General features: G+C 41.8%; 2 protein-coding genes across 6 annotated transcripts in view; both read right to left on the reverse strand.

The window, feature by feature from the left end:
* The window catches only part of CPNE1 (copine 1), a 48,939-nt gene that overhangs the window by 26,801 nt on the left and 5,208 nt on the right, over positions 1–16,930 (reverse strand). Inside the window, exon 2 of one of the 3 annotated variants that reach the window (XM_027704687.1) lies at positions 14,519–14,569. The exons of 1 other annotated variant lie outside the window; for it this stretch is intronic. The gene's annotated coding sequence lies outside the window, so the exon portion shown is untranslated. Of the gene's footprint in view, positions 1–9,878; positions 9,987–14,518; positions 14,570–16,930 lie in introns of those variants that run through there. One more of the 3 variants, XM_027704686.1, reaches the window with a different exon arrangement.
* The window catches only part of RBM12 (RNA binding motif protein 12), a 16,747-nt gene continuing 5,215 nt past the window's right edge, over positions 5,399–16,930 (reverse strand). Inside the window, exons 2-3 of one of the 3 annotated variants that reach the window (XM_027704683.1) lie at positions 14,519–14,601; positions 5,399–10,021 (exon numbers count right to left, since the gene is read on the reverse strand). In XM_027704683.1, coding sequence (XP_027560484.1) covers positions 7,360–9,999 — 2,640 coding nt within the window. In that variant the 5' untranslated portion in view covers positions 10,000–10,021; positions 14,519–14,601 and the 3' untranslated portion in view covers positions 5,399–7,359. Of the gene's footprint in view, positions 10,022–10,448; positions 12,251–14,518; positions 14,602–16,930 lie in introns of those variants that run through there. The other 2 variants (XM_027704684.1, XM_027704685.1) reach the window with 2 other exon arrangements.

Consider the following 16,930-nt stretch of genomic DNA (forward strand, 5'->3'; position numbering starts at 1 on the left):
TATTCACTCACGTCACTGCACTAAAATAGCTGGTATTTCACAGAGCTATAACATTATCTGCAGACTCATTAGGAGTCATAGTAAATTCACTTACTATTTTGTTTAAAACAAAGCACTTTAGGTTTCAGAAAACTTTTTATTGTTGCTGCTTGAAGCTATTTTTACAGGCCCAACTGAGGACAAAATTTAATAAAAGAAGTGGCACAAGCCATCCAGCAGAAGGAAAAGACAGTCTTTTGTTCCTGGAGTCATTAAAGTAGCCAAATATTAACTACTCATTCAAAGAAATAGCATGGCATAGTGCTTGTGCTGCAATGAAGAAATGCCATTGGATTATCATCTGAACAAAAATAGAGTGTCAGTTATCCAAAGGGAGGGATAAATGTCCACATGACAAAAAAGGCCTTCAAAAAATTCAGAACATTTGTGCAGCAGGTCATGGTGTTGTGTATGCAATTTTCCAGATATACTTGAAAGGCTTTTTCTTTAAGAGATGCACCCAGTTTAAATGCTTTATATACACATTGACTTAAGTGACAACAACTACAGTTGTCTTTAAAAACCTTAGGAAATACTTACAACCAAAAACTAGTGTGATTTACAACCTAAGAAAACACACGACTGTGCAGGGCTCAAGTTTAACTGTTTAACTCCTTTAGATCAATTACCTATTTTATACCATTCTGTCACTGACAACTGAATTTACATTTCAGATCAGTTAAGAATGTAACTACTTAGTCACTGGTTTATTGTGCTCTTTTTCACACAAGTTCAGATAGGAAGTTTCTGAACCACAAACATTCTCCATTAGATTAGGGCAGCACTTGGCTGTTTTCATTATCACTAAAGCTGAAAGTTTGGCCTCAACCTCTCAACTTCAGCCCTAGTGCCCCTTCCCTGATGTTAATGTTGATGTGCCCTTAAAGTGAGGATGGAAACATTCTGCCACTGCCACACTGGTTACTGGGAGACAAATTCACTCCAACACCCCCACACTTACCTCCTGAAAGCACTCAAGTCTATATATGAAGAGAGCTCGAAGCACTCTTACAAACACTCCATTTATTCATGTGACTGGACCTGCAGCACAGAAGGCAGGCTCTGCAGCAGGGCTGGAACGGAGCAGGGCAATCCCAGGCAAGTGTATCAGTGACATTTAACAACTCTGCCTCCCCTCCTTAAGGAATGGTTTCCGTACAGTCAATGAACTGCCAGTGCCTAATTTTACTTTAATTAGCCTCTTTGCCTTTGTAGCTGGTTGCACTAGTGTTGCTCAAGCACACGAAATTTTTAAATTCTGCTCTTGTAAACACTTGCCTAATAATGAAACAGTACCAGCAACCATCATTTTCACTTTAGAGTTGACCTTGGTGTTCAAACAAGCAAGGACTTTCCACATTCCATGTTCATCTCCCCTCAAAACAAGCAGCAATGCTTTGGTTATATTGCTAAAAACCAGGATACTTTTGTTTTCATCAAGTTTCATAAAAAGCTCACATTATGACAAACATTTTGGCAAATGCCACCACAGCAAGGTCACGAAACAAAGAGGTGCTACACTGAGGCTTCAAATTTTACTGAAAGAGGTCTTGTGAATGTCATCATAAAAGGCACTCAATCAAAATCACCTAAAAGGATTTCTTTAAGTAGTTTAGGTTCTGACTGGAGCGCTATTTCCCTCCCCTCAATCTACCTAGAAAGCATTTCTAAGCTTGCTACTGTCACACAGAGCAATGATACATCCACATAGTCACATCCAATGGCAAACAGCCAATATGAAACTATTTGTTCCAAACTCTGAACCTGCTGGCTGGAAGTTCCACCTGCCTGCAGATGGTCAGACACCAGAGTGGTACCACCCAACCTATTCCTTGGTTAACAATACTGCAACTACAACACCAAGAGCTCAAGGAGTCGCCAGCCTTCCAGCACAAAAAGCCAAGCTATGCCAGCCAAAAGAGGCAGGATCAATTCCTATTTCCCTCATGCAAGCCTTACAAATCCTTACTTTTCAGTTTTAAACTTCACAGGGAAATTGCACTCCCACTGCAGTGCCCACTCCAGCCCCTGAAGTTATTCCTGGCTGTGATCTATGATCAATCAAGTCTAATTCACTGGTGATTCATAGCCAAAGAACTCTCAAAAGCTGAGGAAAACCAGTGGGGCTGGTGTAAGAATAGCAAACACAGAGTTACAAAATTGACTTTGTGGAAATCAGACTCATGTTAAAAGAAAACACATTCCCTGTTTCTGAAAGCTTACTTTAATATATTTGGGAAGCAACCAGTAAGACCATTTGAACTTCAGGCTGGAGACATGAGAACACACAAGAGGGACTGACACAAAGGAGTAAGCTTTGCCTCTGCAGAAGCAGTAAAGGAACTCAGGTCAGAATTCATCTGGCTGCTTCTCCCCAAAGCTGCCAAGCTGTGAACATGAACACACACAAACCCAGGAGAAGGATAACAAAGGAAGCTGCACAAAATTGAGCACCGGCAAGTGAAAAGAGTCACAGCCAAACCATCCAACACCCGTGTTCAGTCTGGAGCTACAGAAAAGGAACACTCCCAGGGCTGCTTTTCTTCCACAGGTATTGATACCCAGGAGGGAAAAGCATTTAGGTCAAGGAGGTGGGGAGCACTGACAACACCCAAACATTCCACATAGTAACAAAGCTCCAAGAAAATTACCAACAAAGCCATCTGTACAGAAAACAAGCTCCGGTTATACCCACCTGTCATGAGAGAGGGAAAGAGCAGTGGGCTCCAGTACACAGCCACAAATCAATGTCCCTACTACCAACCAACAGGTTTGCTGTGGAAAAGGCAAATCCTTGAACCACAATCACATTCTCGCTGCCAAAAACAGATAGGAAGAGAACACCTTGAGGTTACTCTTCCCGCAGGAGCATTTAACAGACATCTTCCCTTCCTCTGCCTTCAGAAGAAAGAGTCCTTTGCTCTGTATACAAACTCTAGCTCAGTTTTCCCAAAGCCACGAAAAAAACCACAGCCACAGAACAGAGGGGAGCATCAGCAAACCTGCAAAGGAGCAAAGATGAGCAAATGTATTCGGTGTCTCTGCCTCCAGGCCAAAGCAGTTTCTGGAAAACCTTACAACAGAATTTAGCATCTCTCATTTTCTTTTGAAACACCTGCTCAACACGTAAAGAAGCAAACTGACATAAAACTATGTCTGCATGTCTCTAGCTAGACTCAGCCTAATTGTTTCCTAATATATCAGTCCAGTTTCAAAACTGCTTCTTTCCAACCAATCATCAATACAGAAACTAGTCTTTTCTTTGCACTAGAATCCACATTAAGCAGAAATTGTAGTCCTCTGGTTCAGGGTCTAATGCACATATCTGAATAGTCAGCCTAATCCAACTGCTCTCAAAGAGTGCAGAGGTCACCCAGAGGCTTTAGGTGGTCCCTAACATGCAGCAGTTCCAGTTTCCCAGGTCAGAGGGCCAACACTGTTCAGTGCTCGCTGCTCAATGACCCGCTGAGGGCCAACAGCACCACTGCAGGAAGCAGCAACTTGGGAACCACCACAGCAGAAGACTGAGGAGGAACAAAATACAACACCTGCAATCATTATCACAGCACTGGTGTGCCCGGGAACTGGAAACATCCTTCTTTGTAGAGTCCACAGTCTTCAGTGCTCTGAAATACTCTCGGCAAAACAAGCTGCTAATCTCACACAGTACAGGCAAGGCTTTGAAGGACAGTCAGAGTCACGTGGGACTGACCAGCAGGTATGTTTTACAGAAGGCAGAGCTTCAATGTCATCTGGTGCACAACTACAGTCATTTTTGCATCGATCTTCCTCTCCACTCGCCACAAATTCAGAGCACAGACATTCAAGGAAAACACTACATGCTATGAAAGGAATGCTACTTTAAAAAAAAAAAGGCACCTTTCAGGTATCTGTAAACCTACAGAGCCTCAAATCTCTCATAAATCTACACTTACAAAATAGCAACAATTCATCAATAAAGAACTGGCTTTAATGCTGCCTGTGATATTACAGAATTAACTTGTGTTAACAACAAAAATCTGCCTGCAACATTTATGTGTAACTGCTGGAAACTTAGAATTACTAAGTCACACTTTCATCTAACTACTGAAGTTCTTTCATGTAAGTCTCAAGTTTATCATTGACTAATTACATTCATTTCTATTTAGAATGGGACAAAAAAAAAGTATGTTTAACAGAAATCACATTGTGAATGTAACACTTGACCACTTACTTTGTTTCAGCAGTAGTACTCAGACACTAACACTTAAGGAGCTGCTAAAAACACCAACTTAGCCATCGATATAACCACAAGTACCTTCTTTCCATCACTTGAAGCCACCGGGACATCAGGTCACCGAGCGTATTGTTCCAAGGAGGTTAAAGCAGGATGTCACTTCCTGACACTCGGAGAGCACTGAGGCCAAAACAACTGGGAATTTGAGCAGCATCCACGAGCTGATTCTGTCTGGTGCTGCCTCTTGCTACCAACCAGCTCCAGGTGTACATGGCAAGGGCAGTTGTGTACCTTCCACACTGGAGTCAGGACCTCAGAGATCCTACTCCCTAAGGCTGTTCATGAACACAGACATGTGCAAAGCAAGCAATTTTATCAACTCTAGACATGCAGTTTGTCAATGTAAGGGCTTCTCTCATAACTTAGCTCCACGTGCAGTTTTAACACTGCTTCTCACATGAAAGCAAGTTGTTACAGAAAGCTGCTTTTATTTGCATCGACACTTGACAATATATGCTTTAAAGGATCAACCATAACTATTCGGGTTGATGTACTGTTCCTCATACCTACAGAAATTCAAAATGTGCTAGGACTTCCTATTTTTTTTTCCAAGAGCCTACTCTCAAGGAAGAGGGCATATTTACTATCTAATTTATGCTAAAAGGAGCATCAACTGCTTGGCAAGATGAAGAACCCCATCCCAAATCCTCCATTTAAGCATTCCATCCAAGTCAATGTTCCCAACAGCAATGGCTGTTTGTATTGATTTGCACTTTTTTTTCAGATAAGCATTTAAACATCTTTAGTCCATAGAGAAAAATTAAGAATCAGAAAATAAAAGCTTTCCAAAACAAACCTGCACTTTTAGCAAGTCCAAAGGAACAGGCACACAAGTATATTCCACAGCATACGCCGTGTCTAACCCAAGCACTAAAAACCCTGGATCCACGACCAAGAGGATCCGATGTGAAATCAAAGACAGTAACACAGAACTGTGTCTCTAATTCCAGACACCTGTAGTTTAATTACATTTCACAACAAGGCAGGCATTGTTGTGATTCCTTTGAAAAACAGTTACCACCAGTTTTGGCAGATCAACACGTACTAATATCTTAAATCAATTCTGTGAACAATGAAGCCACATTTTCCTTTTCAGTAATTTTATTCTAATGTGAAACATGAAAAAACAAGCACCCAAATAACTCCAATATAGTATGAAACTTTAATAAAAGTTGCTTAAAAAACAAAGAGCAAAATTTTAAAAATAAACTGAAAGACTTGACTCCTAATCACACATCTTTCTGACATCAGCAAGAGTACTTTCAGACTTTCGGGGGGAAAAAAAAAAAAGAAACAAAGATCTGCTGTTGAAACATTACTCCCAAAGACTGTTGAAACGCATAACATGGAGCTTCAGAGACAGACAGTTTTATTAACAGGAGGCTTAATTTTAAACAGTATATACAAATCACATGACTTTTCAGAAGTTGGGACCACCTAGTAATCTGTCAAAAGAAAATTATGCTAATGAATTACAGAAGCATCTGTGTAATGCAACCGCCTCTTTATTGAAGTACACCTTTATACAATCCTTCCACAGATTCCTGTACTGGGAAATCCTCTCGGGATGCAGCGCTGCACAGGTTTGCAAATCTCTCCTACACACCACATGAATAAAACTGTTGCCACTTGCACCTCTCAATTTTGCCTGCCCATACACTTCAGTGTTCCATGATATGCAACACCAAAAGGCACTGTTTTTCTTTGTCAAAAAAAACCAAAACAGTTTAAACTTTACTATGTTTAAGTACAATGATTTGCAGGGAATAGCAGGATTTTTTCCAGGCAATACCCAAGTCTTAAAATTTATCATAAGCCGAGCAAGGATGAACCAAAGAAATTCTACTTTTTACTTGAGTAATTACTCCCTTTCCATTTCTCTGTTTTTCCATGGAAGGCTTCACTGCACAACAAAGAAAATGGCAACTCTTTACAGACTTTGAATACAACAGCACAACTTTATTGCAAAAATATATAGTAAACTCAGTATTTTCAAGTTTTGGAGAAAAATAAATTTTATCTCTGAATTCACCCATAGCAGTAATTCACAACAGAGTTGCTGAAGATACAAGTTTCCTTCATTATAACCTAATTGAAAACTTTATCTGGACTCCAATCTTCAACTAATAATCACCACTTTGGTTCTCTTAACAGAGACTCTATGTTAGGAGTTCAAGAGACACGTGAGAAATACAACATCAATATCCAACTAGTGTCAAAGATCCCTTCCCAACTGATTCATATGATCCTAACAAATCAAGCTACTTAAACAATAATGATTATTTTCAACTGGAAATGTTTTAAGTGTACTATAAAACTCATATGATTTACGTTTGAGGTTAGCTATACTTGTGGCAAAAGTCTTATTCTGCACAGTTATAATTGCAATATATAAATAACTAAAGGTTATACCACAAAGAACAGCTTGAATTTTACAGAACGATTCTGCTCATACTCATAGGAATTAGTTTGGTAGACACATCAGCAAAGGGCATAATTCAACTGTTCATACAGTGAAAATCTTGGAAAAAATAAAGATACATACACAAAACAATTAATCTGTGTACACTGAGAATTCAGTTGCAGAATAAAATCAGGACTTTAAACAAAGCTTTGACCTGTAAACAAAGCAAATTCAGCCAGCTTTTAACCAAATCTAGAAGTAGCTATCTATTTTACAATGGCTTACAAGAGCACCCACTGAAGAGCTTCACTGACTTCACCTATTTCCCTTATCCAAAACTATGTCAAACCCATCCCGGGCTCCGACAAGCACTGTGTCCAGGAGAGTTCACCAAACTTCTATGTTGAATAAGAATCTGTCCAGCTTCTCCACATATTTGCACGGGGAAAATCCACTGCACATCTCTCCTCGCAGTGTTTGTCACGTCATGGCTAACCCAGTGCTCTGTCTTATCAAAACCAATCTGTTGTACAATTTAAACAATCCACAGGTTCTATCCTGGAAATACTATAAAAACCAATCCAGATGCATTTATCACAGCACTATGAATATCTATTCTACAACTACTTCAGATGAACAGCTACCCTAAAACAAGTTTTACTTTTCTGGAGCCTATAGGTCTGTCATTTAAATCAACAACAGCTGCCATAGCTTCATCACGAGACTCAAATGCAACCATTGCTTCTCCAGTGGGCATGCCCTTCTCGTTGTATTTTAAGCACACTGAACCAGGGATCACTTGGTAACCATAAAAAAAATCCAAAATTTCATCAACCGAAACCGTAAAGGGCATATTTTGCACTTTGATGACAGTTGGCCCTGGCTTCCCAGAGCCTGTTCCAAAACCTGGGGGTCCACTAATATGTATGTTTCCTGGTCCGGGTCCAAACCCTGGAGGTCCACCTAAATGTCCAAGACCACCAGCAATTCCTGGAGGACCAGCACCAAAGGCAGGGGGCCCACTTAAATTGCCAGGACCATTCCCAAACGCCTGAGGACCCCCTGCAAAACCTGCCGGCCCGCTCAAATTAGCAGGACCACCTGCAAAAGCTGGCACCTCAATACTTGCACCAGGTAAACTACTGGCTGCAACTGTAGGTATTCCTGGCCTAGAATCAGGAAAGCCACCTATTCCGGGAGGTGGCAGAGGGGGACCGAACGTGCCAGACCCGCTGAAGTTACCAGGGAAGTTGAAGGGAGGACCATTGTTTGCTTCTTTAGCATTTCCCCCCAGGAAGGCATGCTCATCCCCACCAGGGCCCGGCGCTCCCGGCACAGCCGCGTTTCCTTGCATCGGGATTTTCAGGATCTTTTTCCCTTGAGATGGTGGATTTCTCTCAATATCTCTCATTTCTTCTACAGTTATCAAACGCAAATTAACATCTCTTCCGTTCAGTTTTTTACGATGCAAACGCTCTGCCTTACGAGCCTCATCTTCAGCTTTAAACTGAACCAGTGCTTGTCCTAAACCTTGCCCATTATTATCAACAAGAATTTGTACAGAGTTTTCTTCTACTGCCAGTCCCTCTAGAAACTGAAGGATTTCCATTTTTGTTATGTTGTATGGAATATTAGATATATGTGCACACAATTTTGGCAGGCCTGGTTCTCCCTCAGCATTCATCAAGATTTCTCTCTGGTCATAGCTGAAGTTCTGCAATCGTTTACGAATCATATCTATCTTTTCTAACATTGCCTTTTTAGTAATTGGATGAACCTGAATAAAGCGATTCCCTATGTACTGCTTGTGATGACACAAAGCTGCTTTATAATCAGCTTCATTCCTGAACTCAACAAACCCCTCTCCGATTGCCTTCCCATTAGGTCCATAAGCTATATAAATGCTGTCTTCAACTATATCCAGCTTTTTAAAAAAATCTATCACGTGTTTGTTCTCCGATTCAAAGGGGAGACCTTTCAAATAAACACAGAAACCGTGCTCGTGGGGAGATCTCGACCGTGACCTTTTCTGCCCACTGGGAGATTTGGACCTAGGATGAGGCTGGGGAGGAGGATGTGCCTGCCCAGAGGGACCCATGGTTTGCTTGAAAGTTATGTGGCCTCCAGCAGCCACCCACTGTCTCTCTGTTGCAGGACTAACTTCAACATAGCGCTGAATCATCAGCATTCTGTTTCGCTTCAGTGCTTCAAATGTATCTTGAGGAGAAAAAAACTTAACTAGTCCATTTCCATTATTTCGACCTACATGATCCTTCAGCATATGGATTGCATCCACACGGAGCCCAAGGAAAAAGTCTTTCACATCAGATTCTGTTGCAGAAAAGGGCATTCCATGAACGCTGACATACAAATCATCGGGATTGATTGGAATTGGCTTGACACTACCTTGAGAATTCATCTGGATAGGATTTACAGGATTCATGGGACCAATAAACAATGGATTCAAGCCGCTGTTCATATTCACTGCTGCTCCAGACCCATTCATTCCAGTGGGTAAGGGTGCTACAGGTGGAGGATTCATAGGAGGCATTCCTGATATGGGAGGCAGAGGTGTCATTGGAGGTACGGGGGGCACGGGGGGAATCGGAGGAACTGGAGGAACGGGAGGCAGTGTGGGTACAGGAGGTGGAACAGGTATGGGGGGAATAGAAGGCATTGGTGGCAAAGATGGCATAGCTGGGATAGGAGGGATTGGTGGAGGAGGTACTGTGTTCATTGGGGATGCTGTGCTAGGTATAGTCGAGCTAAATGTTGGACTACCAAAGGTACTCCCAAGATTTGGAGGTGCACTCCCCATACTGGCAGTAGAAAATGTGGATATGTTTTTATTGCTCTCATGCACTGTAGTAGAAGCAGTTACTACACTAGGAGAAGGATTATTAAAGTTAGGTACAGTAGTAGGCAAGTTAACCCTGCCACTCATTCCAGAACTAGGCGGTGGTCCCGACCTGCTCGCGTTTGCTGGTGGCATATCTAGATTGGCGGTTTCGAAACGCCTACGACTGAGTTCTATCATGTTCTGCATTTCAGTTTTACTGCTCAGCAACAGCGTTACTTTTGACCCTTTAATGGTACCACCTGTGCGCATCATACCAAGCCTTGCATCTTCATCAGTGGCAAAAACGATGAAAGCCTCACCCAGTTCACCCCCTACAATATGCACGCCCCCATCGGGAATGGTCAATCCAGAGAAGAAGTGGCGAATGTCCATGGTCCCCGCCACAATCGGGAGACCTTGCAAGCGGATGACCACAGCCATGCTGCGCTGAAACCACACACACCTGCAGATGAGAAAAGGCAACGGCCATGTCAGACTACTGTTCGTGACACCATGCAAGCACCTACACACACCAGCTACTGCATTTGGTTATACACACCTCGTAACATCTTGTAAAGATTAAGCATGTTTATATTCCCAAGTTTCTCATTCATGTTTGTTTACTTCATACAGGCTGAAGTATTAAACATTTACCAACACAATCAGTATACATTTTGTACTAGAGATTCCAAAACAGTTGTTATACTAAGACCCAAAAGCGTCAGTTAAAAAAAAAACAACAAAAGAAACACAACAAACTAACTAAGGAATATCAAAAATCAAAACCATTATATCAGTAGTTCAATATTTAATGGAATGTAAGCAAAATGAGTATTTTAGCCAAGCTAACAAAATTAATTTGCTATACACTGATATAGTATCCACTGTACCTGACAAAGTGACTGCAAAATTCTGCACAGCTATAGGAAACAGCTCCCTTTCATTTGGGGAGGGATTTTATCTCCTGCCAAGTGAAAACAACTAGAAATGTAAGATCAGGCTGGTTATGAACAAAACCCCAATATGGACAACTAGCAACAGTGAGACGTACAAGACATCCTGACTGTATCCTATGGACCTGATGTTTGATTCCTAGCAAAGGAAAAGGGTCCAGGGGACCTGTAGCTTGGTAACTGTTATAAACTAGCCCCAGCCATTTTGTGACTATACACACCTCACCTAAATTAGATTAACATCTATGCATATCCTAACTAGATATTTGGCCTTTACAACTTCCAAAAACAAGGTCTAATTTTTTCAGTAGTTGCAGACAGAATTCTGTCTAGCACACGACACCTTCCGTCTCAGGCATAAGAAAATGACTTTTACCTCTGCAGCTGACATTAGTGGAAGCTTAAGATCAATGCTTAACAGCAAGATCTGGACAGTTACCTTGTACAAATTCTACAGAAGCCTGAGGTCATATCAGAAGTTGAAGACAAACAGGATACTAGATAATTGTTGCTTATTCTAGACAAGCATTCGGTACAGGCTGAAAGCATCATATTTATATTAGCAGAGTTCACCAGAAGTCTCTCAGCCTAGACCATCAGCAGTAGTACCTTGTTTCACCTGAGCCACTTCGTCTCCGAAACTTCTCGACTTCCTAAGCACAAGCCAGATCAGTATCTTATGGAAGATCTCCAAGGCTCCCATTAGTCAGATATGAATGGTGTTAACTAAGCACTTGAAATCAAGGACAAACCAGATCGTAGAATCACAGAACTGTTTAAGTTGGAAAAGACCTCTAAAGATCAAGTCCAACCAGATGTCCAATTGCAACACCACAAGGCCATGCATCAAAGACTCCTGGCCATTACCAAAGCTCTGACCAACTACAACCAGTAACTATCTCCCAGTAACTCACATTCAGCTAAGCATCATATCCCAGCACACAGTCCAATCCATAAGTCAGCTCCATTTGCCTGCCCAGGTGTTCCAATTGCTTTAGAGCAGCCATGTCTTGAATGACTACGTAAAGCCACAATTTAACCAGGCAAGGCTGAAGTTGGTACTTAATGAAAACAAGAGTAACAATTCTTCTACAGAGTGAAGAAGTAGTTCTTTTGTTTCCATGATGGAACTTCAGATTACTAAATTGGGTCCTTAAGTATTTTATTTTGTTGACCAATAAACCAGAGCTAACCCCTTCAACATAGTAACGAATTCAAGCCCCGTTCTGGGGTATTACAGGGCATTGCCCCACAACTGGCTGACACCAGAGGAGTGTCCAGGACCTTTCTCCCTCGAGGAAACAGCAAACAAGCCCGTTCACACCAAATCAGCTCTGCTGCTCTGGCCAATGTGCATGAATATCCAATTCCTTACTGCACCATCTTGAGAGACAGACTGGAATTCACAATACAAACATTTAAAGAAACAAAAAAACCCACTGCTAAGAAAACCTCTATTCCCCCAAGGGAAGACAGCAACAGAAAGGGCAATATCCACTAAGCCTCAGGGCTAATTCTTTTGAAAGCAACTTGCCCATCTCCATGGTCAGGTGACAGAAGCAACATCCTTGCCTTTATCTTTTATAGTGGCAGTTACATTTAACTTGAAAATAAAATTCATTGCCCAAACATTTTCCAACAACAAAATAACTGGCCCATGTGAAAAAACCACAAGAGGTCAAAATAAGGACTATCTACGCTACGTAAACATCTAAGAAAGCATCTAAGACTTTTTTCACTGTTTTAAAAAGCAGCGTTTTACAAGGATTCTGTAGTTTTATTTTAAATTTGCCACAAGTGATGGCAATCTCTGAAACTAAAGTTAAAATGAAAATTCTGCTTCCTTTACAGAAGCCACACCAAAGGGCATGGTAAGCCCAAGCTTTATTTGTTGTGCTTCAGGATGGCTTTTGAATTAGATGATTTTGAGGCAAGCGAGCAGTATAAAAGCATCCCTGGCTTTGCACCTACACTTTTGACACTGAAATACTACCAAGGGCAAACCTTGCTAAGAGGTTTACATTTTTTTTTATTACCTATTATATACAGAAATTAGTTGTAGAAATTTTTATGTACTGGTAGTTAAGACATTTGAAGTTTCTTGTATTAAATGGGAGACTACTTTTAGTTATTTCCTTACTAATGCAAAAGGGAGGACAACCTCGTATGGCCGTCAGTCGAACAAGGGCAACTTGGGGAGGTGTGTGTACTCAGGTCTGCTGGTTTAGAACACCTTATATTCTTTATCAGAACTGACACCTGCTAGATAACTACATTTACAAATGATTTCATGAACCCAGCCCAGAGGACAAATTAACAGATAAAGTCACAAAAGAGTTCAAGTAGTCTGGGATAATGCAAGTGTTTCATTTTTGCACTAAATTCAAAACTTCATGGTAAATGCTTAGAGAGTCCTTGAAGTTTTGCTACCAAGTACTCTATTCAGGTCCACTAAATCACTATGGACAAAAAAAATCTAAAGAGTTGCTTAGGGATATGGTCACTAAAAAAAACTAGCTGCAATGACTTCAGTGCAGTTAGTGCCATGCAGAACATTAAGCAAAAGCTTGCTATTAAGCAAGAGCTGACAGTATCATGGTCTGAATAAAAAGAATTTTAAGGACTTGACTCATCAAATATTTTTGGCAAAGGAATATTCTGTCAACACGTAACTGCTTTAATTTTCTCAGGATTTCAGTGCTTAAACAGAGTAGTAGTGTTGCTTCTGTGACCTAAAGAAAAATCTCAAGGACCAAAAGGGCCAAGTTTTACATTTCTAAACACAAACAGATTTTTTTCAAAATGCACTTAAGAGGCAATAACACACTCACTCAAATTTTCCAAGTAATGAAAATGCAAAGCCTGTTCAAATATTGCACTGCTCACTTGCAAAGACCAACACCTGCAGAGGCAACATCAACTTCAGCCGCAGCACGGGCCCGTCCAGCGGGCACTGCAGGCTTTCTGTTGGGCTGGCAGAGGTGTCCTCAGGCTGCCTGCTTTCCTCCTGGGGCAAAAAGGGACTTGGGGGCAAAAGTGGGTCTTGTTGTTGGTTTGTGTGTTTGATATATTCGTGGAAGCACAAAATCCTAGAGGTACACTATGGACATTCCATCCCCATTAGCAAGTTGAAATCAAAAATGGAGAATAACAGGCTGCTGACAGCCAACCTGATTCAACTCATCTGATGAACCTTACCGGCATGCTTATGGCTGCACAGTAATACCTTTAGAAATGCTGATGTTACACTGGCAAAAAAGTGTAAAAGATGACAATACTACTTCTTCCATCTATGTGCTAGTTGGTAAAATAACAAGAATTTGGGTCATATGCATAAATTCATAAGCATGCCAACCAGTGTTTTAAGATGTATGAATTTTTCAATGGAAAAGCTGAGAATATTCACCCCAGTCCCCAGGGAGCATTAAAGTACAATACCCACATGGTACAAATACACACAAACATCTTTGGCAATTCTTGGATGAAGACTAAGAACTGCAGTAACACCGGTATTGGAGGAGGAATTTTAAGTAGGAGACTGTCTAGCAGAAGTTAAAACTGCAGACTACAGTTTTGTCTTTTTTAGGCTAAAATCAACCTGTTAGATTAATACAGTCATCTCTGAGCCAATTTGAAACTATTCAAGCCCTTTAAATGCTGCAAAACCTAATTAGAACCAATTGATGTTCACTTCTACACTCCAATAGTTACAACCATGCAGACCTGTGGCCTGCAGCAAAGTAACTGCATTTTCCAATAGTGCAAAATAACTGGGAGAGTGTTCCAGACTACCACATGCTGATGAAACAACAGAAACATTAGTTTGGCGGAAAATTCTGTTTACAAGAAAAACATTGCCAAAACCACCATCAAAGAGTAAGTCAAAGAAAAGAGACAAGCTATAGACCCAAGTCTTTTGATATAAATTCAGATTCCAAAAGCTTCAGGTATTTCTTAGGATATACTCAATATGCATATAAAGAAGTCTTCAATTCAAAGGCTCTTACCTGCAAAGACAGATGTTTTTTTCTTAACAAGTAGCAGAAGCCAAGCCAATCCTGTGGGCAACCAATTAAAACCAACTTTTAGACTGCAATAAAGAATAAATGGAGGCAAAAATCAATGCAGGCAACACAACAGCAGTAACAGTCCACAAAGAACTGTATATATAGAAAGTTCAAACCTGCGACCACCACAAGGCACTCCAACATACAAGAACCACGAGGGTGCATTTTCTATACCTTCTCCCTATGTGACTTGTTGGCAATTGCATTGCAGAGCTTTTGTATGATTTCAAGACATAAGCATGTCTTCCACAAAGAATATAAAAAGAACCAGAAAGCATCCAAAGAGTCTTTCAAATTTTCCCATGACCAACAGGCAAACAAATCTCTCTTTCAAAGGCAAAGAATGAGAATTAATACTTGAAAACCCTAAATTTTAACAAACTCTTTCTCCATCAATAACGATATTCCTTCCTCCAAGTGTGCATCTTCTTACTCAAACAAAGCAACATAAGCTCCCTGGAGTTGCAGGTGAAGAATTCTTTAAGAGTCACACAAGCTGATGAAACTAAGTGACATTTGACAGCCATCTCTAGGCAGTCCCCTCCACAGAGCACACAGGAAGAACTCCCACAAGATACTGTATCTTCAGTTGTAATCTGCCATTTCATTAACCAAATCCTGATCAAATGCCCATTTTTTTCATCCCTGGATAAAAATTATCTTCCCAGGATTACAACTCAACAAGAAAGCCCAACATTTAAAGTGGCAACACATGTGTTCTGTATTCAAAGATGGGATGGAACACCTTTGCTATTTCACTGCTTGGTAGACCACCTCACACTAAAATGGTGATTCTTTGGAAAACCGTCCAGGAATGAATCTCACCAGGAACAGACAACTGCCTCCTCCTCACACAGCCCAAACAAGCCGGTTTCAGTTGTTAAACATCATTACCAAAGCGAACTTGGAGCAAGAAGAACTAACAAACCCTCCACAAACTCCCTATCAGAGGGAATTAAAACAAACACAGATATTCACACATCTTCCACGACATCGGCAATAGACTTACAAGTGAGAAAGATACAACTACACTCTACAGACTTATATTAAAATGGCAAATGCATTTAGGAAAATAAGACTTCTTTTTTTATTAGACCTTTAAGAGAAACATGCAATCCTATATTAGAAGGATTCAACTATACACTTTCATCTATAACAGTGTCAAGCAGCAGTTTACAAAGAAAGAGAGAACTGTAATCACCTGAAAAACAGTTTCATGCAAAAACACACCTGCTTCGAGAAGCAGATAAACCTCTCATGCACAAGGAACTTTCCATTTGGAAGAAAAACCCAAATCATTGGATGTATTTCCAGTACAGCAACCACGTTGTTGCACATGTTACTCTTCTCAACACTGAAAACAAGCTGAAGATTTGCAGTGGACTAAGACAACATGAACAAGACCAGACAGCATTCCCAAAAGGTGCAAAACTCCACTCCGCTGTGTTTAACCTCTCCACCAAACACCATCGACTTTTCTTTGCAAGTCTCAAACGTCTCAACTTTAAAGCAAACCATCCACGACTCCTGTAGGTAAAAACACCCTTTCCAACGAACCGAATGCGCACGAGCACATTAACTGGGCCAGCACCGGCCGTGCAAAGGTGTCCCCGCACAGCGCGGACACCCCACAACGCCCTGTCAGCTGCACAAGAACCAGCACCCACCGCACACAAGATCACCGAGGAAACAACCTTAACAGGAGTCCACCAAGGAAACAACCGGCCGAGTTTTTTGCTCAACCCCAGCAGATCAAGGTGGGGAAACAAATCACTAAGAATAATAAGTAAGTTTAAGAGTGAGTAAAACCAGAGCCACGAGGCTCTTTTTTCGAAAGAAAACTCACACTGGGACCCACTTGAACGCTACTTTGGGCTTTTCTTTTGGGAAGGGTGGGCTTAGGTTGTTTTTTCTTTGGGATTGTTTTTTTTTCTTTTGTCAGTTGCTTGGTTGTTGTTTGTCTGTTCGCTGTTTTTATTTTACAGAGCTGATTTTCACTAGCAGAAGAGAGCGCTCCGTTACTGCGCGGCAATTTCGCTGGCGCTTACAGGGCGACCCGGACGGGCGGAGGCAGCGCCGCGGGCACCGGGGACCTTCCTCCGGTGTCTGCCTCGCCTCATCCCCCGGGGCCGGGTGAGGCGCCTCCGGGACCGGCCCCGCCGGGGCCCCGCGCCCCTCCCGCTCCCGCCGCTCGGGGCCCCTCCGATCCCGCCTCGGGCCCCGACACAGCCCCCACCGGCCGGACCCGGACCCGGCCTCGCCGCAAGGTCACTCGGCCGCCCCCGCCGCCCGGGCCCGCGCTCGGCCCGCACGGACTCACCTGCCCGCGCAGCTCCGCCGGCCGGGCCGGAC

Source organism: Neopelma chrysocephalum, unplaced genomic scaffold (genome assembly GCF_003984885.1).
Source record: "Neopelma chrysocephalum unplaced genomic scaffold, ASM398488v2 Primary Assembly neopelma1_286, whole genome shotgun sequence".
In the NCBI taxonomy this organism is placed as follows: Eukaryota; Metazoa; Chordata; class Aves; order Passeriformes; family Pipridae; genus Neopelma; species Neopelma chrysocephalum.